We start from the raw sequence: 26,414 nt of genomic DNA on the forward strand, positions 1-26,414 counted from the left end.
AGACAGTGTCTTGCTCAAGGACACTTCGACACTAGCCTGGAACTCACCTATGCTTTTTATGGCATATGCAGCTCTGCCGGGAGACGTGTGTGTGTACATGTGTGCGTGTGTGTGTGTCAATTTAACAAAGGTGCAGACGATCAGAAATCAGCAGAGAGTGAGCGATGTTTGCGCTACTCTATGCTGAATTGAAGTGGACTCGGACCCAGACTTTTTTTTCCTCCCTGGAAATAAAAACGACTGGGTTTCCGAGGCTACTTCGACACTAACTCTGGGGGAGCCCGGGTTTGAACTGGGAACCTTGCGGTTGCCCCCCACATGTTAACAGTTTTGTAATGTCTGTATGACCCCCAAACAGAATTGCTGAAAACAGTAAACTTGAGTAAAGCATTGCATCAGGTGTCAAGTCTGAGCACTGAGATGCAATTTTGTCTTACAGACAATCAATTTAGATTATAGACAATCAAGAGGAACTTGTGCACAGATGAAAAGGGCCGTTTGAGGGGCGTATGTATGTATATGAGACTAAATTTGACTGAGGGGCTGCCATTAGATTTTTTTTAATTTTTGTTTTTTCATGTCACATGAAAGCAGGGAATCAATATGTCAATCAAATTGACATATTGGTTGTTCAGTTTGACCCACCAGTTTTGGAGATATGGTTTTGTCTTGCAGAAAACAGCGAGTTGAGAAAACAGGCTTGAAAGGTTCACTTCTGTGGTCTCTAACATTACACCTAGCTACATGTGTAATAATAATAATAATAATAAACGTTATTTGTATAGCACCTTTCATACATAAATGCAGCTCAAAGTGCTTCACAGGGCAGGACACAAAAATAAAAATATAATACAATAAAACACAAGTAGTTAAAATGATAGAACAATGGCAAAGAACAAAATTGAATATAAGAACATAAAATAAATAAAAACAATTAAAAACACCACATGCAGCAAATCAGTCAGGGCAGGGTAGGAACGTGCATAGTAAAACTCAACTAAAAGCAAGAGTGAAGAGGTGAGTCTTGAGTTGAGATTAAAAAATGTCTACAGAGGGTGCGTGTCTGAGCTCGAATGGAAGTTTATTCCAGGCTGTTGGGCCGTAGAAGCAAAAAGCTGCCTCACCATATTTTTTTGTGCACATTCTTTTAGGCACTTCAAGTAGGCCAGCATTGGAGGACCTGAGGGGGTGGTTAGGGACCTATCTAGGTAGGCAGTCACGGAGGTACGTCGGTGCGAGACCATTGAGAGCTTTATAGACAAGTAAAATAATTTTAAAATCAATCCTAAAAACAACCGGAAGCCAGTGCAGTGATGCTAAAACTGGAGTAATATGTTCTCTCATCTTAGTTCTAGTTAAAACTCTAGCTGCTGCATTTTGGACAAGTTGTAATCTGTCAGTCGTTTTCTTAGGGCCGATTCATACTCCTATTTTAGAGCCGAATAAAAGTCGGTTCGGCGCTACTAGAGCCTACAATTTGACGTCATTTGAGGTACGGGGGGGCGGGTACCGTCCTAAAGTCGGCTCTTCGGTGCTACTGAAAATTTCTGACGAGCCGAAATCATTTCGGCACTACAGCGCCGAAACAGCGGTAAAATAGGAGTATGAATCGGCCCTTAGGCAGTCCTGAAAAGAGTGCATTGCAGTAGTCAAGCCGAGAAAAAACAAAGGCGTGGATTAGCGTTTTTGCATCGTCCAAGGACAAATAGGCTCTGATTCGTGCAATATTTCTAAGGTGAAAAAAGGCAATCTTGGTAACATGATTAATGTGTGAATTAAAATTCAATTCAGAATCAATAATAACCCCCAGGTTCTTTACTGTACTGTTACTTTCTACAGTCAGGTTGCCAAGTCTGCTTATTATTGATTCTTTCTGCTCGCTAGAACCGATTATGAGAACTTCTGTCTTATCCTCATTTAGCTTGAGAAAGTTCTCACTCATCCAACATTTGATGCTAGACAGACAGGTCAACAGCGGGTCTAAAGCTGTGTAAGCATTTACTTCATATTTACATGTAGATTTCAGCTCTGATACTTTTTTCAGACATGCTCTAGTATGAGTCTGCCTGTGCTATTAACTCATTTTGGGGAGAAAAGAAATGGTTTTTTTCTCCTGGAGTTTGCGCGGTGGCAGGCTCTCAGTCAAATCTGGTCACATATGTCCGACAATATTGGTCTCTAGTTTGTGCAGTGTGTCCTGCGCCATTGGCAGCATCCATGCAATAGCTGGACGCCGGGATCTGATCACCCGATTGAGTATGGTGTCCCTCACCTCGAAAGAAAGAGGAAAAAAGTATGACACCAACTTAAAAGTGGCATAGAAAAATGCAGTTCCAAAAACTAAAAGTGGAATAGAAAAGTTCATAAGCCTTCTGGTGGAACCATCATTATCATCTATTAAGGGTTGTTTTGTTTGTTTGTTTTTTTAATCTGCTTGAGTGCTTGATATCAGTTGGTCTCTTCAGTCCACCCACGCATTGGTCCCAAATAAGATTTCTCAGAAACAGCTGGGTGCATTGCCATGGATACCATTTGTGGATGAACCCACAATTTATACCATTTACACCCTCAGCCTCAGGGAGGTTCATCTGCATTTTTCTTTACCATAGTACTGTAATAAGATCTTTATTTGTCACTGTATGAGATACAATGAATCTTCGTTTGGTGCATCCACAACCCACAGCAATATCAACAAGTAAAAAGGAAAAAGAAAGAAACACTGATGAACATCATGGCATAAACTGTTAGTCCTAAAGAGTTAAGTCTTAAAAAGACAAAAGGGTGGCTGCACACATCTGATAGCCAAAGTGCCGATTATTAGGATGCAGAGTTTTTACTCTGCATCCTAATAAATAATCAGCACTAAGAGTAAAAACTCTGCATCCTAATAAATAATCGGCACTTTGGCTATCAGTGTGTGCAGCCACCCTTTTGTCTGTTTCTGCCGTGAGCTGGCACCACTACTAAGACTGGTGTGCATTTAGCATCCTCCTGCACAGTATAAACTGTTAGTCCGTCATAGTCAAGATGACTCCCACGCACGCTGCACAGAGCATTTTAAAATGCTGCTTTAAACAGGGGTCCTCAACACAGGGTCTGGGACCCTAGGCCTAGGGGGTCCTCAGAGTTACTACAGGGGGACTGCCATTGGTGTCAAATGTTTGTGTGATCGAAAGGAGAAAAAAAAGAGCAGATTGGTGCCTTGCATGGTTGGTGAATTAATGGATGAATGTAATGCAAATTCTAAAGCAAATGGCAAAGCTCTTTTGATAAAGGCGCTATGTAACTGTAGACCACCATTTGCATCATTTTTTTATGGAAAGATTTGTAACTGAATCAGGACAAAGTAGCTTATATATATTTATCTAGATGAAATATAAAACTAAATCGATTCCAAAAAAATAATAATTGTAGGCTTGGTGTGGATTTGTAAAAATATTTAGACTTTAAGGTATTTGATTTGGCAAATGTTGGCAAAGATGGCTACTGTCAAGCTCTTTTTCCCTATAATAACGTAGATCTGTTATTACTGCAAAGGCCTGTGTACAGTTTTGCCTAGGCCTAGACCAGGGGTTCTCAACCCGTCACGAGACATGGCTAAAGCATTTCCGGGGGTCCCCAGCCAAAAACTTTGAGAACCCCTGGCCTAGACTATATGGTTGGCTATATGATATGAACTTGCACCCACTATTCTTAGTTTTTTTCTTTGTCATCCTTATTGCTGCTGCAATATTGAGGAACCAAAACCCAAGAATTTTGGGTTATACCTACTTTTAGTTTTCCTTCATTGTGTTGGGGATGTACTCGTGTAAATAACGACCAAATAATACAAAATATATAAAAGTAAATGTAACATGAATTAAAACAAGCCCTCCTCCTTGGCGTGTGCGAGGCTTTTAGAGTCTGGGTTTGCCGTACAAGTGTCATAATCATCAGAATGCTGAAATCACATCAGACAGGATTACAGAGAGCAGGAACCAGGGCAGAGTAGACGGCGAAAACAAATCAATGTCTCAGCTTACAGCAATGTTCTCACTGCCTGTGCAATATGTTGGACTGATCACTGTTGCGTATAAGAATGGATAATCTCCCTCATTTTCTTTTACAATTTTCTATTCATTATATCATTTGTGATTTACATTTATTTGGGGGGAAGCTCAAGGTATCTTTTTGGGGTTACCTTGAGGTTGTGTATTGTGTGATTTATGGGAGGGAAAGAGGTGGAAAGTTGCATAGTGGTAATAGGTTAGAATGTTAATGGGACATCTTCACCCCTTTTGCAACCAGATCTTATTTTAATGGTGTTTGGGAGACAAGAAACACTTTCCTGGGGTTTTTTATGTGGATATTGTGTTTTTAGATATTTTGGTATTTCAAAAGCGTGTGGTCTATGTTGTGGAATAGACTGTCGGTTCATGTTGTTTGCATGATTGTGGCCACAGCAAAGAGCTGCACTGCTGTGGGCAGAATGTAAGGCAAAAAAACAGTGCAGTTGTGTAACAGAGGAGAGGGGGAGAAATTAAGCATCCTGTTTAATTCCTGTTACTGGGGGTGGATTTGTGCTGAGTCAGAACTCCTCAGTAAATGGCATATAGGAGAAGAAAGCCAGAGCTAGACATCACAGACCCCGTGCTCTGTTGTTGCTTTCAGGGCCTTGCTTCACACACAATTATGCTTCTAAGAGATTCGCAGCGCTTTGATGAACTGAAGACCGTTTGGTTTAAGAATAGTAGCAGCGCGTCCAATGAAAGGGAGACAATGTTCCTTTCTTTTCATTTTCTCAATTCTCTTCTGACAGAATGACATCATTATGAGAGACTGCAATATAGTAAGCTTCATCCACAGACCTGTCGACCTCTTTTTACCTCCACATCAAATCTTGTTCAATGATTAACTTACAGAAAAAAATCGTTAACGATGCGACTACATATACGCAGACCACTGGATGAATCTAAACGTACAGTACCATGATGCATCAATCAGCCTAAGCCCTTATGCCTTATTACTTGCGCAAGCAGAGCTTGCAAGTATTGTGGTCGTGCTTGGTAGGTATTGATGGTGACGTAATTATGCTTGTATGCTTGGTAGGTATTGATGGTGACGTAATTAAGATATGTATCAATGCCGGGTTATAACTGGCTTTTGATGGTGACGTAATAAAGATATGTTTCAGATGAGATTACATACATGTATTGTACATACAGACATTACCTTTAATTCACCCGATATTGAAACATATCTTAATTACGTCAGCATCAACATCAGTAGTATATATATACCTACCAAGCATACGCACATAGAAATGCCAGCCAGTACTATACTGTGGGTATAGTACTTTCAACTTACAACTTATACATGTAGTACATACATTACATGGGGTGTGTAATTGATATATAAGTATAAGTCATTTGTTTGGGTGAACTGCTCCTTTAACATTAAATGAATTAAACTATAGTCTAAGATAATAGATAATAGTTTTCTGTGTCATCCCCAATCCCTTGTTGACAAGCTAAGGCACCTGGAATGAATCCAGATCAATTATAGCCTATTTCCTTTGCCTGGAGTGTAGCAGCAGCAGCAGCAGCAGCATAAATTTCCCCAGTAAGATGGATGGTGATGGAATGTTCAGAGGCAACAACATGGGATCATTGGCGAGTCCGGGATGATTACACCCCATAAAATCCAATAAATCTAATCAATCTACTGCTTGGTTTTGTTCTCTTATAGCACAAGGCGTGCACGTCCTTTCATTTTAGACTAATTACACTATTTATCACGGTGTCAGTATGATGGTGTCAGATGTTGGTGTCAGACATGTTGCTAAGAACGCTAAGCACCGTGGTAATACAGTCACACAGAACCAACAAAGTGCAATTGAGTTAGTCGCATGCATTTCGCAAGCTCTAAACCCTCCCAAATCTGCTCTAGTCTCCTCTCTACCAAATCCCTGCAACACTTAGCTCAGCATTTTGCCGTCACTGCAGCCGCAAAGTCATTGAGTGAGAATTTGTATAACGGTGGCTGCCTGTCCACGCTTGAGAACATGCTTTTAGCTCATATTTACACTAGGAGGTTGACTAAGAACACATTGTTATGCACCGCAAAAGCCTGAGGGGGGAGTTGCAGCCAGGTGAGAGGGTTATTAGCCACATTCATATACCTGGGAGCTGTTTTTTTTAAATTATCCCACGATTTTGCAACCCATTTTTTTCACCCAGTGTCAATTATCTAATCCTGGGCACTACACTTCCTCTGCCAACCTGACCTCATGCTCCCTTATATGCATGAGGAGTCCAAGCTGCTTCTTTTCACCTGACGGGGGAGTTTCCCCGGCCGGACGTAGCGCATGGAAGGAACACGTTATTCCGACCAGTTCCTTTCCCTTCCATCAGGTGCCCCGGCTGGGGGAGGCAGTTTAGAGAACAGGATTACTGCATGACATTTGTGAGTGTACCTACCTACCCTAGTGGACACGGGGAGAACATGCAAACTCCACACAGAAAGGCCCTTTCACCAACCCTGCATCGGATATGGGCACTGATGACGCGGAGGAGAGAACACGCCCCCGCTGTCCACCTCTATCAGTTGAGTCACTCCACGGACTCAGGCAGGTTTCAGTGATTTGCTCAAGGGCACCTCAACCACTTAAACTAGGAGTGGGCAACCTTTTCGTGCACATGATCACTTAGGCTGGCCCAGTGCCAGACAATGAAAACCCCATTTGCTCTTACATGCATCTTATTAATGTAGGCTGCTAAAAGAGCACAGAAGTATACTCCTGACATCACTCGTTCTTCCCCTGGTTCGTGGACGTTTTCCTCTACAGTATGTAGCATTGGGTCATCTTAAAATCGTCTCATATAAGCATTGTGGTCCAAAAATAAGCAAACGGTCTCTGTGATATCGTCTAGCTAGGAGGTGGCTCTGTGTTGCTTATGATGAGTCAGTCACTCATATTTGATACAGTCAAATACAGTTTCTAGAGAGTTTCTAGAGAAGATTCGGCGGCAGTAACATTAGTGTTTTCTAGAGAACATTGGACTCAGTAACACTAGTGTTTTCTAGAGAACATTTAACTCATTTGGTGACAGTAACAGTAACATTAGTGTTTAATTGCTGTCAGTTGATTCTTCAGGGACTTAGACCTGAGAATAGCTGATCTACATTGCTTGTTCAGATTGACAGATTTCCCAGAACAGGGCAGCCATAGGGTGTTCTATTATCATTCCCAGAACAGGACAGCCATAGGGTTGTAGAAGAGATGTTAAGAGAGACGCGAGCATTAATATGCTCCAATTTGTGGCTTCACACTGGCATCCTCTCCAGCCCCAAAAGACCACTTACTGTATCTAACGTCTGGCTACTGCTAGCTCCAATTGTGTCTGCCAGTGATCCCATTCTTCTGTGTGTGTTAGCCTATGTTTCAGAAACGGGGGCTAACTTCATATCCCCTGAAGTGTATTCAGTGGGAGTAGAAAATGTCTCAATTATTGTTTGTGGTCTCTCTTCAGTAAGATGAATAGAATGGGAGAGGGGGGATTCTAAAGCAGACTAAAGAAAACATAGAGCTGACGGGTTTGTTTGACTATCCCTCGAGTATAGGCTTCATTTCTACTGAGAGATTCATATTAACAGTCTCTACCCGCTCGCTGGATGTTTGTGTGTACAAAGCACACAGTTTTACCTCAACAAGGGGCATCTTCACTAAGTCACTGAAATGTTCATGATGACAGAATGGAGTGTTTAAAGCTTACCGCTGCTCAAGGTCTAGGCCCACAGCCAGGCAAATAATGTTAGTGTAATAAATTAATCTTCTAGGGTGGAGAGCTGGGGGCGGGGCTCATATCAAGGGTGGATGGGATGGTCTGGTGGGGTGTGAGGATGGAGGGCATGATTGTGAAGGTGTGTGTGCGTGTGTGCGTGCGCGTGCGTGCGTGAATGAGAAATAAGAGCTTAAGAGCTCAAACCCAAGCCTAGACCACGCTGAGGAGAGACAACCTCTCTGCAAAGAGTGCTCTCTCGGTAGGGAGCCTTCTCCTGCGGTGCCCCATTTGCATGGTTCCCCGTCCTGCTCGCGGAATTAGGCTTTTCACCCTCCCTTTCTCCCTTTCTCCCTCCGCTCTCCCTCCCTGTGCACCTTGGAGAGAGTGCCTCCATCCAGCAGCATTGCTCATTTGTGTGACAGACAATGGAGTGGAGGATTTAGGGCAGTTGGCAGGGCAGGCGTGTTGATGAGAGGACAGCGACACAGGCTGCTAAGTAGCTCATCCCTTCACACATGCAGCCACTAGTGTGGCGATAGCGCTCGACCATGCTGCACGGAAAGGTAAGCAGAATGGCACTGACCGCACCTGCTCTATACTATAAACTATACCTGTGGTGGCTTCTCATCTCGGATATATAGGTCTCGGAAGTGTGAGGGATTAATATTTGCAATATAAGTAAAAGGTGTAACATCACCCAGTAAACAAAATGAAATTAAGCATGTTATATTATATTATATTATATGTTATATTATATTATAAATATTCTCTTGAATTAATCTGTGGCCTAACACTGGGTTATAATCCCCTAAGGGGATAATGTGGAGAATGTGATGGGGGAAGACTCGACTTAATCTTCCTATAGTTTTTTAATTATAGTTAGATAACTAACGTAGAGCTGTTCAGGAATCAGGACACTCTCTCTCAGTCATATCCTGGAGATATTGATCGTCTTTTCTCAATAAGGCTTCAGAAAACACTCGTGTTTAATTGTATTGTATTGCTATTTAATCCAGCTTCCTCCTCTGACGCTGGTGACACTGAGTGTGCATAGTAGTCTCTCAGCTAGTAATTATCATCATTTGCGTTGCGTTAGAGAGAGCGTATGGCATTTAGCCATATGCTCTCTGTGGAGGCTGAGATATGAAGGTCCTTGCGTGTCATTGCTCTCCTATAGAAACCACTTAGCTGATACATTTTATAGAGGACAGATGAGGTAATTGCGTCGAGCACACTCCCTTAACAAGGTGCAGTCTCCTTCTGACCCTTACCTATACAGTAGCTCAGTTTATCATACTACCTGGTGTGACACGCTTAAACTTAATTTGTGGATTTTGAATCGGGAATTATCTATTATTCCATGTTAGTGTACTACAGCACACCCAAACACGGAACGGGGCATAGTCTTTATTGAGTTGAAATCTTCTGTGTAAAATGAGCCGTAGATCAACAAGGGAAATGGCCCTTGTGACTTGGATTTCATCACCATGGTTTCATAGTCAGGGGTTCTGTATTACCGCTACTCTAGCTGAGATGATAACCTGGTTTGATCCTTTACGCTTAGTGACTTCACGTCGAGGTGTCCATGAGCAAGACTCTGAACCCCAACTGCTCAGTCCATGAGCAGGATGGTACTCTTGCATGGTTGTCTCCACCATCAGGGTGTGTGTGAAGGGGGGGAATGGAAAGCGCTTTGGATAAAGGCACTACAGAAATGAAGACCATTTACCATCCAATAGGATTCATCATTGCTGGTTGAGAAAGGTCAAATGAATAAAGACGCCATATCTCCCCTGCAGACTGGCATTTAATGCTGCATAACAGTGACGGAGTGCTGAGCTGCAGGTGTAAATCATCACTAACTTGAGGAATCACTCACTTTTCCATAAGTGGAGAGGTGCAGATCACCATATCGGTGGGTCTTCCAGTACTCCTGGTATGAATCGCATCCCTGGAATTGGAGCCAATGATTGCAATCATTCATGCACATATTGTATACTTACTATACAGTATACACACACAGCAAAATCCTCTGTTAAAACCGCTTATACTTAGTTGACCCAATTCCCATGGACTCCCTATTAGGCTCCCTCCTGTTATTGCTCGACATTGTTGTATCCGATCCAATCTAACATAGTCGATCTACAAGCTCACAACACATTGCTTTGTGTTGTGAGCTATTGGTGCTATTTTCACCAAATGTTTCCCCCAGGCCCCAGAATAGGCACACTTGGATTCATGTGGTTAAAGAGGCATGAAACCCAAGCCAATTCTGTAGTAGTAGTGTACTGAGGGTCAGGGACATGATGCAGAGGCAGGGGCTGAAATCCCTGACAAAAATAGCGAATATAGCAGATCTACAAGCTCACAACGCGTTGAGAGCTTGTAGATCAGCTATTTTCGAGGCGCAACCCAGCACTCTTTAGCTAGTGGAGATGCGGTGTACGACATGGATTTTTCGACGCAAAATGCTGAGTTCAAGTTCAGGAGACTTCGGGGAAAAAAGCAATTTGCATTTGCATTTCTTTCACTATAGTAAATGCTGCATCCGTGGTCTGGAACGGGCAGTTGTTTTACAGACGGGTAAAAGGGCAGGGGCTGAAGCCCCCTTTGATGTCTATGTGTGCACGTCCCTGCTGAGGGTTTTACTATGTATAGTATACACAACCTAGCTCAGTCAGTATTATTATCCATGCTAATGCTGCAATTTAAATAATAGGAAATACACAGACTGTGTTATTCATATCGTCTGTCGGGTGGAAACCTCGTATGTAGGGCATTAATATGGCATATCAAATCTGGAGATAGGAGGCTTCTGCCCGACAGCAACAAAATACAACGACAAGTATTGTATATCATTATTGATATTCAGGTCAGCCTGTGTGACCCCGGGGCAGTGTGTTGACTGGAGCAGGGATAAATAGCTTACGTTATATTAGGGTGACTGCTGCCATTGAACTCTGTGACTGATAAGAGAGAGAGAGAGAGAGAGAGAGAGAGAGAGAGAGAGAGAGAGAGAGAGAGAGAGAGAAAAGAGAGAGAGAGAGAGAGAGAGAGAGGAAGTGTCTCCTGTTTGTTATATCATAAATCATGCCTCGGAGAAGCATTATCTGCTCTGCATTCACTGCCTCCTGAGATGGGCAGGTATTGTGGTGGTGGCGGCCGTTTAAAAGCCATTGTTATGTTCTATAAAAGATCAAATACCTATATCATTTCAAACGTTTTATTGGGTCATTTCATCAAGCAGCTTTCATTCTTTCCCTTTTCTCCCCTTTAAAAAAAACAAGCAAACAAAAAACACAGGTGTTTATACTAGATGGCTCTGCTATTTGCCCAGCTGCTAACAGAAATATATAGCATCGCTGTCAGGTGGAAACCTTGTATGTCCCAAAGAAATTATCGCTGCAGCATACTCCAAACTAAGGACAAAATTACTTTATACTCGCTACAGCTAAGCGATGAGTTTGGAACATAGAACCTATAACCACAGTTCAGTAGTCTGCCTAGCAACACTGCGTCTCGCAGGAGCCACTACCCACTGAAGCATTGTGTACAGCGCTGGAACAGCGGATCTCTACATGTTTTATTCGTCACCCTCTGATATGCTTTGGCAAATGTGTCACAGATGGTGAGAGCCTAGAGGTTTTGCCATTTCTTGCGACAGTTAAATGTTTATGGTCCCTTAGACTTAGAGAGGTATTGCAGTGGTGCTGGCTTGTACCTCCCAACCTCAGCCAACCTCTCTTCAAAACTACCATATATTTCCAAATAGGCTTTTAATATGGCGTTTAATAGGCTTTTATTTATTTTTGCACCGGACCATTATTTGGTTACAGTTCCTGTCGAGCATGTTTTAGTGAAAAACGAGGTATGGTAGACATACATTGGAGGAGCCTTTTGTCTTTTGATTTAATATTGAGAGAGAGAGAGCGCCACCACCCAGGTCAGTGTGGGCCCGACCCGTAGCCGCAGGTCTCGCGGGTTAAACCGCAGGGCGGGCCGATGGCACAAGGACGGCCGAGGCGGGCCAACCATCATCTGATGATCTCAATGTGTTGCTAAACTATTTTATCAATTAGGCTGTGCTCAGCTAATTGATAAAATAACAGTTGCATAATGTAGGCTAGGTAAGTCAACTTGAACGGTGTACAACACAATTACAAAGGGCAGGAAATAATATTAAGTGTGTAATGTGTATAATTCATTGCTTCTGAGCGAAAACAAACTTGTTTTATACATAATTACCTGCTGAACATATCTGTTGCGTTGCTCCTCTCTCTCTCTCTCTCTCTCTCTCTCTCTCTCTCCCCTCTCTCTTTGCAGCACCGCAAATACAAATGCTTTCATTATAAGCTGTAGCTGGTTGCATTTAAATGAAACCATAATTGATAGGCTACACATACTGTAAGTGTCAGTAGAAAATGTAGTGACAAGCACAATCTCTTAATTCAAGAGCGACAGCTCAGTGCACATGAACTCTTTCCGTTCCAGACACTGGAGACGAGTTTGGATATACAGTATTACCCGATGTCAGCCCCTCTCTCCATATCTTTCAATAAAGGCATATAAAAACATTATTTATGCTTACTTGCTCATGGCTGTCCATCGATTTCTATGATGACATTGCTCCAAGCGTGGGTTATTGAGGGGGGTTGCGACGGTGCCATTGCATGTGGCTATGCAGGCCAATGCGTGAGCCGCATGAATTGCCACATGTGGGGCAGATGAAATCCTCAGATGAGGGGAGGTCCCCTGCAGCACGCTGGTGTCGCTGTATGTGCTTCTGTTTCCCCCTCTCCGTGGTCTGCTCCTGGAGGATAGACCACGTTTAATCATGACAATCAGTTATATTACAAGTTGCAACTTATTTTTGAGTTGGATGGTGTCTGAGTTTTTCTTTTATTAACCAAAAAAAAGCATGAAATCTGGAGATACAAGCTTTCAGCCCAACACAGATGTTATACAATTTATATCGTATCCAGACTCCAGAGCGATTCACAGTAACCAAGGAAAACATGAGCATCATAGGTAAACCAACAAGAACATATCATCAGTCAAAAAACGTCAATAATCTTTACATTGAAACTATACACACTATAGGAGATGCCAGGTGTACAAGACCTGGCATCTGTCTACATGACATGCTAACATGCTATCTAAATGACATTTGAGCCTTTGCATAAGCCTGCAAGGTCGACTCGTCATGGCTAGGGAAAGTGCCACGGCAAGTTCTATGGTCTAAGGTCTGAAGAGGTGAGTCCTCAGACTACGGCGGAAGCTTGATATAGCGTAATTTATTTAAGCAGCTTTTGTTCGTTCTCTTTTCTCCCCTGTAAAAGAAAACCATAGATGTGAACTCTGACTTTGGCGCATGCAAACACGCTGACCCAAAAGCAAACACTGGCAGTAGTTTTATTTAGTATTCATTGTGGGGGTTAACCAGTTCCTTCAACTGTTTATTCCAGACCCATCACGTAGAGAGCATCTATATCTGTAGGTGCTGCTCATGTCTTGGGGATTGGGGTTGCTGCGTTATCTGCCATTTAACAGACTTGGATAGGCCACGTATGTCTACTCTGTATCTAACTATCAAGATACAGAGTATCTATTAGATTTGTCTGCTGAGAATTACACGCCTGAACTTCACTGCAGGCTAACCCAATTTCCTTTTCCCATACGTCAAGGAAGATATGGAATAGTATGTCCTTACAGTATGTGTAGGCGGGAGAACGTATAAGTGCCTCTTTCAGACCTCGGGCTGAAAAGATGCACATGGCCTTGCTCGCTCATTTTGGATGTATTTTGATATACGTATATAATTCACAGGCACAAGGCTTAATTCTCATATAATAAAAGTGATTCAGCATACTGGGATTTATTTACAAGTACTGTGCTACGATGCTATCATAATGACCCCAAGGTAGGTCTTTTCAAAGAGACATTCAATAAAAATCGCATGTTTCAGTAAAACTGGTGGTGGTACCAAGCACATATACGCACGGTGTCTTTCTGTGACAGTTTGACATGGCATGCTGTACTCTAGACAGACAGACAGACAGACAGACAGACAGACAGACAGACAGACAGACAGACAGACAGACAGACAGACAGACAGACAGACAGACAGACAGACAGACAGACAGACCAAATCGAGGCTATGGCTGTGATAAGCCTAAAGGGGAGTGAAGCTGCCTGCAAGTTGTCTGTATTTTTTAATCCTTCGACTGGCATCAAAAGCAGCGTCTGTTGAGGTGCCCTTAAGCAACATAACATACTATTACATTACCCGCTACTACAGCAGAAAATGGTGATTCTGCCAGGCAGCTCCTATACTAGCTAAAACTTTGGTTATTGGGAGATGACACAGAATGCTCCCTGGCAGGCCACAACAACTGGGAGATGACACAGAATGCTCCCTGGCAGGCCACAACAACTGGGAGATGACACAGAATGCTCCCTGGCAGGCCACAACAACTGTCACTTCAGGATATGATCTAACTGATGGTTCTCAAGTTTCCCATCAAGCTCCATATCTGTTTCCATCATTGAGCCGAGACACACTGTTCATTACAAATTCCCGACAAAATGTCTCTTTAGCGGGGGAAATGCAGATGACCGCATATATCTCTGCTGCTTTTGTCTGGAGATGGCTGCATTCTGATAGAGATCGACAAGACTGCGTGTTCTTGTGGGGAGAATACATTCAGTCATTAAAGCTGGTACCGCGTTAAGCTCATTTTAGCTTTCTCTTGGAGGATTATTGTAAATCTGCTGCTAATGAGTGATGGTACTGATGGTCTGTGTGTGTGTGTGTGTGTGTGTGTGTGTGTGTGTGTGCATCTGGTTAGAGGAATATTGTCTCCATCTTGCTTTTGAAGTCTGCCCCCATGAATACCCCTCCCCCCTCTTTCTTCATTCCTTCCTCCCTTCCATGTTTTCATCCTTCGTTCTTTCCATCTCTCCTGCCCCTCCTCCTCCTCCTCCTCTCTGGACGTGACCCAGACGATAAGGGGGGGGGGGGGGGGGGGGGAGGGTTCTAACCCTGTCGGGGCAAAAACCATGTATTTGCAGTTTAACATTAAAGCCATAGAACATTGAATTCAGTTTAGAGCCACGCAAACGCTGTATTTCAGTTTACATTAGTTCAGAGCCAGTTCAGAGCCTCATGAATTTCAGTTTACATTAGTTCAGAGCCAAGAGTGCACTCATGAATTTCAGTTTAGACATTTTGAATAATGCAAGACTCTGAACTATAATGTGGAGGCTGGGGTGGTGGCTGGAGGCAAGCTTTGCCAGCAGCAGCAGCAGTGTGTGTCAGCAATTGAAGAGCAGAGAACCATGCAGTGTAGGAGGGAGCTGTATTTAAACGGACCGCCTGTTGAGGGAATGAGGTGTAATTGGTGCATAGAAAAGTGTTGCTGATTGAAAGCAATCAACAGACTGACAGCAGATTACAGCTGAGGCGTTTATATGACTCCACTCGTGCGCTGCATGAGCTAACGCAATATATGCTTCATTACCTGTCCCTGAAAAGTAACTGTTTTTGATATACATGGTTTCTAGTTGTCTATCTGACAGTGGGGATATTGTCTAAGCAGGAGCCCTACGGAGGGAGGGCTGCAGTGGTGTTAAGACTCCACTGGAGCTATGGGTTATTGGAGTGCAACAGGAGAATCCTTGTATCTGCCCTCCGGCAGCCCTCATGTAATATTAGTCTTTGAGCTGATTTCACAGCACTGGGAGAGAGCGAGATAGCCACAAGGCAGACAGACACAAAGGGGGGAGAATAAGATTCACATTGCAAACCACACAGTATAACCTCAAAGGAACCCGGCCCCGACCTGGGCTCGGCCTCCCGTGCTGGAAAAAACGGGCGCCCTACTCGGTTTTTCTTTATATATTACTGGTTGCTCGATTTTACTGTAACATATACTTTATAGTACGAATCTACAATTAAATAAAAAAGGAAATCAGACCCAAATATGGAGTCCAGGCAGTACTATGACAACGCTAGCATACGCCATCTATGGGGATTTGAAGTTGTATTATCACTATTCTTTTGGAGATCTCCATATTTGCCTATGGTCGGATTGGCCCTCCCTCTGGTCATAGTGACGTGCACGCTGAGTTTGAAGTCGGACGGTCTGACGGTTTTCAAGACACGTGAACTAATATAGACACACAGGCAGAGACTTCTTGCATTTATAGTAGGAGAGGATAGTGATGCTCAATGGGTAGAGAGGCAACCTGCATGGGAAACCAGGTTCAATTTCCCCCAGCAAGATCAAATAGGTCTAATTGTTATTATTAGGATGATGTACAGGAAAAAAAGTATAGAGAGAGGAGACGTTACTAAAGAATGACCTATACGTAGTTGCACACTGGTGTCGTCGCACAGTAAAACTGTGACCCGTTGTGAGCTTACAGATCACTTATAGATTACGTTGTACGACAAAGATTAAATTGGCTGAGCCAAACCTTGCGCGTGGAAGTCCATTGTGCAACGCTATCGCTGGCCCTAAAGAACAGATCAGTACTGTAGATTCTTTTTGACAAGTATCTTACAACATACTCACACTGCTGCTACAAAAGGAGAAGAGGAGGCCCCATTAATACTATGCTCTCTCCGTCTGCACGGTGCATTTTTATAGTATTCATAGTCAATTCAGAGGCCGTTTCTAATGGCTGTCTGCTGCATGTGACGCTTCTAAAAGACTCCTTATCGTCTTCACTAATATCCTAAGTGCCTCTTAAAATGATCATGTATGATTTATGATGACTGAACAAGAAAAGGATTATTTACATCTGCAGTATGGCTGTGTACAGTATGAAAAGAGACGCACGCACGCACGCACGCACGCACACACACATGCACACACACACACACACACACACACACACACACACACACACACACACACACACACACACGCACGCGTGGCACTCAGAACGAAACGAAAATGAGAGAGTGAGGGAAACAGACGTATACTGTAGCTTATTTTGGAACAGCTTTGTCTTGATGAATAAGCAAAATAAAATGACCAGTCCCTCCCCTATGGATGCCGTTGCACACCAACACCCTTGCTGAAGATTAGAATGAGTGTTTGCATAGTTTTCATTGTTGGTGGTCACTAAAGGCACCCCGCACGCAGCACACAAACTACTCCTTTTGAATGGTGTTGCTAGGATACCGGGGAGTGTGAAGATGTAATCCTCCTCACTGCATTGTGTTCTGCCCGGTCGGCTGCATAGCCCAGACATAATGTTCAACTTGTTGTATGTGCTTGTTTGTAGGGTTGTATATCGTTGCTGTCGGGCAGAAACCGAGAAACATCTTATTAACTTTATTTTTCGTAAATTAACTCTCTACTTGATTGATCAATGATCATACTACAGCGTCACACAATAGCTTGTAGATCTGCTACTTTTGCTATGTTTTTTTATTTGAATTGTGGTATCTAGACTGAGGAACCACAACTCACATTAATATAGCATAAATAACTGTTTAGAACTAAAGTAAATGAGAGACCACAGGATGTTTGGAACTTTGGACAGACCCATAGGCACAGTATACAGTATGCTAAATAGCTCGCTTGCTGATAATGAGAATAGCCAGGGGTTATTGTTATTCATTTGGTCTGGGTGTCAAATGACTGTCATTCCATGTGTATCGCGCGTCTTTATAAACTAGTCATAAATGTACTGTAGGGTGTGTCACTCTCCCAGGCCGGAGGGCCGCTGGGGAGCTCTGTGATTCTGTTGAGCTTGTTCTTTGTCTCTGAAAATAAACATAATGGAACTCTGAAAGATCTGCCTCATTCATCTGCCTGCCTGCTTCAGAACTTCTCCGTATTTTTGCCTGAGTATTTTAGTCATTTTGCAAGTCTAGTCTTTATGTTCGTTTGTGTGCTATAGGGAGAGAAAGCAGTTCTCCTCTTTAGCTCATTTACATCAGAATCCTGAAAAGTAATATAATTTTGGACATACGGTTTTCTGCTCGCTCTGCATGTGCATGCTCTACTTTCTAAATGCAATTGCTTCTGCGCACATGTGTCTCCACGTGTGTGTGTGTGTGTGTGTGTGTGTGTGTGTGTGTGTGTGTGTGTGTGTGTGTGTGTGCTTGTGCGTGTGCGTGCGTGTTGTTTTGTCCCTACATGTCTGAGTGTGTGTGTGTGTGTTGTGCTGTGCGCTATTGTTGGTTGTGCAGCCGGCATAAATCACAGCCTGTTTTCGATCATAATCCATTTACTGTGATAGAAGGCCATTGTTGTGTGAGATCTCAATCCAGATGTCACACCCCTTTCAGGCTCCGCCAGCTGATATCCCCCAGGCAGGCCACGCAGAAAGAATCAATGCATGTCCCTCTTGTTCAATTACACTCTAATCAAACTGCACAGGTCCAGCATGACCTGCGTCTGAATAGACCAGTTTACTGACGTAGATTGATGCTCAGCGCTGTGATGTGAGAGATGAGTTATTATATGTTTTTGATGTGGTACGAGTTTTGCCAATGTTCACCGAAATAAAAATTATATGATAGCGAAAAGACCAGAGACCAGATACTGACCAAAAATAATGCTGCAGCAAATTTTGTTTTCATTCTGTTGAGTTGTGCTTCATGACACAACCGCTCTAGGTGCATGTGCAGGTGTACATTTCATCTTTTTGCTGCGTTTTTCAGTTTTTCTACAAAACGGCAGCAGTCTGCAAGAACCGTTAGGCTGGGACTAGAGAAAAGGTCATGGGGTCACCAAAATCAGCAGGGGAGCATGAAGGTGCACAGAACAAATTCCATGGCAATCCAGTCAGTAGTTTTCTAAACATATCTTGTTTGGGACCAAAGTGTTTGCTTGTGCTTTCTTCCTCTGCAGAGATACTGTACATTCCTTACTGAATGTGCCTTCTCCTACGGGCAGCACTTAGAGACATTCAATACAAATTGCATGTTTCAGTAAAACTGGCATGCTGTCCTACTTAGAGAGAGAGAGAGAGAGACAGACAGACAGACAGACAGACAGACAGAACCATATCACTTGCGCGTCTAGTAAAGATATGTTAATACTTTAATTACGTTTTTAATTGGCAGTGTGAGCGAATGAGATGAAGCACTTCCTGCAACCTGGAATTGGATCGGTTTTAGACTTCTATCCCTCTAATTGGGGACAACGGGAATCAAAGTATTACGGGATTTCATTTACACGATTGTAATTCCGGGAAGCTCCACTGAATTGCTTAATTCAATTGTTCCCTCACAAGCTGGCAGCAAATAGTAAATAGTTTAGTTTAGGGTGAACCGTGTAAATGCAGCGAGGACGCGTGTGTGTTACCTACGTTCCCCTGGGAGACGCTGAGAGGCTCGTCTGCACCCGTCTTCCGTCCCCCTGTCTATGACAGCGAGGTCCAGTGAGCCTTCCATGCTCAGACAGCTGTTGCATGCATGCAGTGTTGATTTTGACAGCAAAATAGTTTTAGTCACAGTCTTTTGAATCAAACTTCATTTAGTTTTAGTCATATTTTAGTCATCAGAAATGTTTTAGTTTTAGTCTAGTTTTGGTCAACTAAATATCATAATTATGATTTTAGTTGACTAAATCGTATACAGTCGATTTTGGCGACAAAAATGCATTTTGGCTAGCCTGATGGCGTCGTAATGGATGATTTTACACTTGGTTGCATGCCGTAAATAGTCGATCTACAAGACACCCGAGCGCAACCAAACTAAATAAAATTACTTGTCTTTTAGTTCTACTGGAACTCCACTAGTCTCCACTAGTCCCTCCCTAAAAGTTTAATCTAGTTTGTATTTGTTGACGAAATTGTCAATATGTTTAGTCTTAGTTTTAGTCATCATAACTTTCATAATTTTTTATTTAGTTTTTGTCAGTGAAAAAAAGGCAGTCGATGAACATTTTTCATCATTATTTTATAGTCAACAAAATATACACTGCCACGCTGGCTTCCTCAGCACAAGGCCCAGAGAGTAGTGACTGTGTGCTGAATGTAGCCCAAACATTTAGATTCTCGTAGAGGGTTTTTTCGATTCTGACGAATCTCTCTACGAGAGTCTAAAAGATAACCCGCCCCTAACGTCGAAAAGGAACGTTTGTGCCTCAAAATCACTCGTACCTTGTACAAATGCTAAATCTAAGCTGCTTTAAATGTTGCCCCACTTGTTTGTGATCTGTGCGCACCCATATTAAACACCGCACATGCTTATTTTTCAATAAAAAAGGTATTTTAATCCACTCTGTTTCGGAATCCTCCATTGTAAATGCGCAACAGAACATTGCCCGCGCCCCTAGCGGCCAGGGTTCTCTTGCGCATCTACAATGGAGAGAAAACCAAGATGGCTGCCAGATTCCGAGACAGAGTGGATTAAAATACCTTTTTTATTGAAAAATAAGCATGTGCTGTGTTTAATATGGGTGCACACAGATCACAAACAAGTGGGGCAACATTTAAAGCAGCTTAGATTTTGCATTTGTACAAGGTAAGAGTGATTTTGAGGCACAAACGTTCCTTTTCGACGTTAGGGGTGGGGTTATCTTTTAGACTCTCGTAGAGAGATTCGTCAGAATCGAAAAAAACCTCTACGAGAATCTAAATGTTTGGGCTATGCTGAATGATGATGCTGTTGCCTCGGGGCGGGGCAGCGAGTGAGCAAAAAGTGATCGCCCTGCTTCAGCTACACAAACGCTAAGGGCTCACTCGCTGGCCGTAACCGCCGTTCGCTCGCCTGTCAATCTTCAGTGTCCATCAAAAGCAGCTCGCCTGCCATTAAGGTACCTCGGAGGTTGACGTGAAGCAGAGGCTGCTGGCGGACGGCGGACGCTGCGGTCGCCTGCAGGCATGCAGGGATTGACGTGACATGCTTGTCATGTGCTGTGACACCTGGTGGATTGTGATACGGAGGCTGCTCTATGCAGTTTATGTATTGTAACATACCCGCAAATTGCGTTTGTGCATGATGTGTGCCTGCCATGTTTATGTCTGGAGTCTCTGCTGTGGTTGTGTGTGTATATTTGACAGCATGTAAAACATGTAGCCTAAAGCACGGCTGCCCCAAGTGGCTCACCTGTTAAAAGCAGCACATACAGCACTATGTACAGTAAATAAGGCTAAAATACTTCCCACAGCCTGCCCTGGGTTCAAATCAGACCCGAGGCTCTTTGCTGCATGCATGTCATCCCCATCTCTGTCTCCTGTCTAAAAGAGAATGCCCCCAAAACATGTACAGTACACTGTACGGGCCTGTTTTTCTGTCACAGTGCGATGTTGATTTGACTCACGGCATGACATATCAAGTAAATATTTGTCTCGTAGCATTATGAAAAATTTATCAGGGCAATGGCGGTGTGCTTTAAAACGCAGTAATGCTGTCACAGCAGCTGCACCGTAACATTCTACAGCAGTATAACAGTTCACGGATTTGCAAGTCATCATTCTATTTATTTTTTTGTGGTGGATCATGATGCCCCACATTGAAAACTCTCTCTCTCTCTCTCTCTCTCTCTCTCTCCCCCCCCCCCCCCCCCCCCCCCCGTCTACATCCAGGAAGAGCAGGCAGTCCTGCTGATGTTCCGTCAGCTGTGCGTCTAGCCGCCACCCCACCGGGAGGTTCTTCTCATCAGGTCAGCATGCTGCACCGACGCCTGCTTCCGCTTCTTCTCCTGGCGGTCTGGCTCACATCCACAGGTCAGTGCCCCCCCGCCCCTCCCCCGCTGTGCTGTATACCGTGGCGTATTATGGACGGTCTCTGTCGGGTGGAAACTTCTCATCTCCATATTTCATTATTTTATTTTATTTTCGTGACACAAAAAGTACTCATACTCAAATGTTTAACGTAAATAAAAGTAACAATACTCTGACTAATGCATAATAAACAGTACAGGTATCAAGATGTACTGTACTTAAAGTGCCAAAAGTAGAAAGTATATAATGTATGTTTTGTAATAATAATAATAATAATAATACAAATCTACAAAGTAACTACTGTAGTAACTAAAGTTTTTAAAAGTAAAAGTGTAATATTTGCCTCTAAAAAAATACCTCAAAATTGTACTTAAGTACAGTACTTCACTAACTTGAGTAAATGTACTTACGGTAGTTACTCCACACAACTGCTCAAAAGCTCGTAGACCTGCTACTTTTGCTGTTTTTCTGCATTCAATGAATGCAGAAATTGTACAGTTTTGGACAGTTTTTCACCCGACAGAGACGATGTATGTGTGTTTGTGTGTGTGTGTGTGTGTGTGTGTGCGTGTGCGTGCGTGCATGCGTGCATGCGTGCGTGTCACATGTTTGTTTTCCAGGAATTAATATAAGCAGCAGACATGCATTTGGAACTTTCAAGAGAGTCCCATAAGCCCAATGCTTATAAACATTTTATCAGCTCAGGGAGACCATCTACTGTAAGCTAATGCTCAGGAAGTGTTTGCCCAACAACATCCATATTATAGAAGGACCATTACTACTTTAGTACTAAGATTTACTGCTACTGTTTCCCTGAGAACATGAAAACGCAAATTTGTTGGTAGCGCAGCACATGGATATGACTATATCTTTTTGACTAAATACCTCAATAAATAGATTGTCATGATATCTTTTATTCCACCAAATCATTTCTGAAGTAGCAGATCTACAGGTTTGCAACGCGTTGTGAGTTTTTACAGTGATGTAAATAGGTTTTCAATGTAATGAGTCCCGGGATGCAGGGATGGTCTTTTAGATGAGTCCCAGGGACATTTTATGAGTCCCACTTCAACGACGTTAGGAGATATATATATATTTTTTTTTACAAATTGCAGCATTTAACTCCCATTTCATTTTATATGGTTATAATGTGGTTGTATTCATGTAGAAAACAGAAGAAGAAATTATTATTATAACTAAAGCTAGCAAAATAAACTAGAATACAAAACAGTAGTACAGTAGTGCATCCCATGGAGGTCATTGTTCTATTGCGTCCCTTAACTATAAACTATTTTTTGGGATGCAAAATGCACCCTATTTTAATCTCTGCTTGTAGAATGTACGTAGATTGTCTATTTTTGCAATTTTGTAAAGTGTAAAAATAGGGCATAAGTGAGTAAAACCAGGAAAAGACAGCACCAGAAAAAACAGTATGCCATCAGGCTATTACTTAACATCCAAAAATCCCAGACAATATATAGTCTCATACCATGATATCGATATAATAATGACATATCAGCCCTATAGTCAAACATGTCCTCTTCTGGAGGTGATTTACTGTAGATGAAATTTCATGTAATATCAATATCACGTGACACTGATCATCCTCTGTATCGCTTCTTCAACCTCATGCCATCTGGACAAAGATACAGAACCTTACCCTGGCAAAAGGTTCGTTTCAATAGGAGTTTTTGTCCCCTCAGCCATCGCGGCATTAAACAAACTGCCCTGCCGATAAGATGGTTCTGTACACAGTGGGGAACTCATGTTTTTTTATTGTCTTGGTGTTATGTTTTTCTGTACTGTGTTGTTTTTGTTGTTGGTATTGAACAGACCTGTGAAGATGAATATCCTTCGGGACAATAAAGATTATTATTATTATTATTATGTTTTGGCTTCAAACAGACTCACGGACGGTGGAGATTAAATTTGTACATTTTTATCTAAAACAGACAGCCCAGCCAGCCAGCAGAAGTAGGTCACCCTCAGTGAGTCATCCCCGTGGCTAGGGGGACATTGGCTATAACACATTTTAGGGCCAACCCGGGACAACATTGGATGATTGATATGATATTGTTAATTCTAAGACAGCAGCACAAAAGTTCAGCAGACAATGCCCTGGATCCAGTGCATAGTAATGTTGAACTACCAGTGATGCTACCCTTGTGTCCTTATGCCTATTAGCCTTACACAGCTATTAATTACCATTTTGCAGTACAGAGACTGTAGCATGAAATTTGCAACTTAGAGAGCACCGGGGGGGCTAAGTTGCACATTTCATGCTACAGTCTCTGTCTCTCTCATATTTATTTCTTTTCTCCTGCTGCTGTCAGTGACCCATTGATGTGTCAGTCCCACGACGGTTGGCCCATGTAGAATCGAACCTTCCATCAAAGGGCAGCCTTGAATGTTTCTGATCTTTGCACTGCTGGTTCTTGTGAAGGGCGTTGGATTCCCTTGTGTGTTTGACCTCGGCACCCAAGGCAGCTTGTCTGCAGCAGCCAGCTGGATTTTGCAGCTATTCAAAATAGTCTGAAAAGACTTTTGATCAAAGACATGCCACAACTCAGAACACAGACATGTTTTCATACTGTATTTGAATCTGTGATCTCATTTAGCCCTTACAGCAACTGTAAATCGGGGCTGAGGCATCCACTGGAGAACATAAAAGATTAACGTTGACTGAGTTGACATTACATGTACTTATACTGTACATACTGTATACTGTGCGATGCCTTACATTTCAATACCTTTTACTCTGTTTCAGATGCATCCATGTATGGGGACTTCTATGGAGGTAAGACTAGTTACCGTACTCTACCGTAAAGCTGCTTAGCATAATTTATACTCCATCACCACCACAAAAAGAACTGATCTACTGTATGTATTGGAATCGGAGGGTTACCGGTTCGATCTCCGGCTCCTCCTGGCGGTGTGTCAAAGTGTCGTTGAGCAAGACACTGAACCCTCCTTGTTGCTACCGATGAGCTGGTTGGTGTCTTGCATGGTTTCCTCCTCCGCCATCGGTGTGTGAATGTGTGAGTGGATCCTTGTATAATACACAATAAAAACAAAGCACCTTGGGAAAAAGGGCGCTATAGAAATGCACCATCCATCATTTACAAACTTTAGCTGACATATTGTGTTCTTTTTTACTCTCTTCACATAATGTGAGTATAAATCAGAATCAACTTTATTATCTCATTTCATTGTTTTTGTGCAAGCTCCATCGTGCAATTGCAGATGTTTCACACACCAGAAACATAGCTTTTGTTATGTCAGACTGATAGTATAGACTACAGTAGCCTACAGTACATTTTGTCTATTGGAGAACCACTGATTTAGCGAAGAGAGTCAGCCTCTTTCTGCATGAGAAGTGAGAGCAAATGTGATGGAAGTGAAATACAGTGCGTTCCTCTGTGAACTTTCATGTGACTGGGCATAATAACATTATTGTGTCCATTTATGAATACATGAAATGTCAGGACATTTGATGGACAGTGAGGTTACAACCCGACCTTCAATGTTCCTGAGCAGTGCAATGAAAAAAAAAAGTAAAAGCTTTTGAGAGAGGGTTTTGGGGGAATGAAGGAAACATCAATGAACTGTGCCGTTTTTTAAAAACTTTTACGAAATGTTTCATGAAGCATCAATGAAACTAGAGGTTCTTTGATGTGTTGTGAACTGTACACTTTGGATCTTAAAAGAACCACCGATGAATCCCCAGTGTTTAGACTTTAGTATTTCATGCACATTATGTTTAACCACTTGAACCCTACCGTCCCTTTCCTGGGCATGTCATAATATAGGTGAACAAAAATAGTAGATCTACTTTAGATTTTAGGGACCCTCTGGAATTAATATATAATATCAGTTCTGTCAGACTTTGGTCTTCTTCAGTCTTCATACAGAGCTCAAGGCATGATATTTCACCCATGAGACCCCACTCCCATGTCAGGTGTTCTATTGCACCAATTCAGCACCGTAGTTTTTGTTGCGGCTGGTGTGATCTCAAGTAGCTTTTCCCCCCCTTTGTTCTATTTCCTATCCCCCTTTAAAAATATCCCTGAATTCAAGTCTCCATGGGGTGAGTAATCGATAGAAACAAAGTCATTGTGGGGGTGAACTATCCCTTTAAGTGGTTCATCATAACAAAAAAATCAAACCTGTGTAAAGTGAGTGGTGCAACTCCGTGTAGGGATCCCCGGGGGGTCTCTGGAACTTCCAGACCCACAGGAATGTGGCCAGGGTGCCGGCCCAGTCCGGCGAGCCACCCCGCGTCCGAAGCGGTCCAGAAATGACAGTTACCGTGTGGGGGTTCCCAGGGGTTCCCTGTACTGTACTGTACTGTACTGTACTGTACTGTACTGTACTGTACTGTACTGTACTGTACTGTACTGTACTGTACTGTACTGTACTGTACTGTACTGTACTGTACTGTACTGTACTGTACTCAACAGCGCCACTTTGTCACCTGTACCATAGAGTAATAAAAGGATAGAAACCGAACCGGAGCGACAGACCCGCCCCCCCCCCCGCTACTCATGTCGATGGAAGTTGCTCAGTGGCCTTTTGAAGCACCCGGAAGAACTGTCTACTTCCGCATTTTTCCGATTTGGACACCAAATTTGGTGTCCAAAATGCAGAAGTGCAAGTGGTGCACCCACTCAAAAATCATTCCGTGCTCAGCCAATCAAATCATCACATTCCGTGCTACAGACCAGGGGGGCAGTCAGACAGATATTTTGTGAAGCCTGAAACTCCTGAAAGTTCATATAATGGCCTGTTGTGGCGCTGTCACTGGACCCAAAAAAACCCATAGCCCCATAGAAGTCCATGTATTTGGGCCCAACTTCACCTAGACTGTATTACCTTAATAAACATGGTCATGAATACTTTCTGCTTCCAGTCACTAGTTTAAAGTCTCATTTCTAATGTCATCTTTTTGGAAAACTATGG

The 26,414-nt window shown here is 42.8% G+C and overlaps 1 protein-coding gene across 2 annotated transcripts in view; it reads left to right on the plus strand.

The window, feature by feature from the left end:
- cntn1a (contactin 1a) overlaps positions 1-26,414 on the plus strand; it is a 129,036-nt gene that overhangs the window by 41,656 nt on the left and 60,966 nt on the right. Inside the window, exons 2-3 of one of the 2 annotated variants that reach the window (XM_083763727.1) lie at positions 21,318-21,458; positions 24,223-24,252. In XM_083763727.1, the coding sequence (XP_083619853.1) occupies positions 21,401-21,458; positions 24,223-24,252 (88 nt within the window). In that variant the 5' untranslated portion in view covers positions 21,318-21,400. The remainder of the gene's footprint in view (positions 1-21,317; positions 21,459-24,222; positions 24,253-26,414) is intronic. The other variant, XM_083763728.1, reaches the window with a different exon arrangement.

The sequence above is a fragment of the Protomyctophum parallelum genome (genome assembly GCF_964188405.1).
Source record: "Protomyctophum parallelum genome assembly, chromosome: 4".
Lineage (NCBI taxonomy): Eukaryota > Metazoa > Chordata > Actinopteri > Myctophiformes > Myctophidae > Protomyctophum > Protomyctophum parallelum.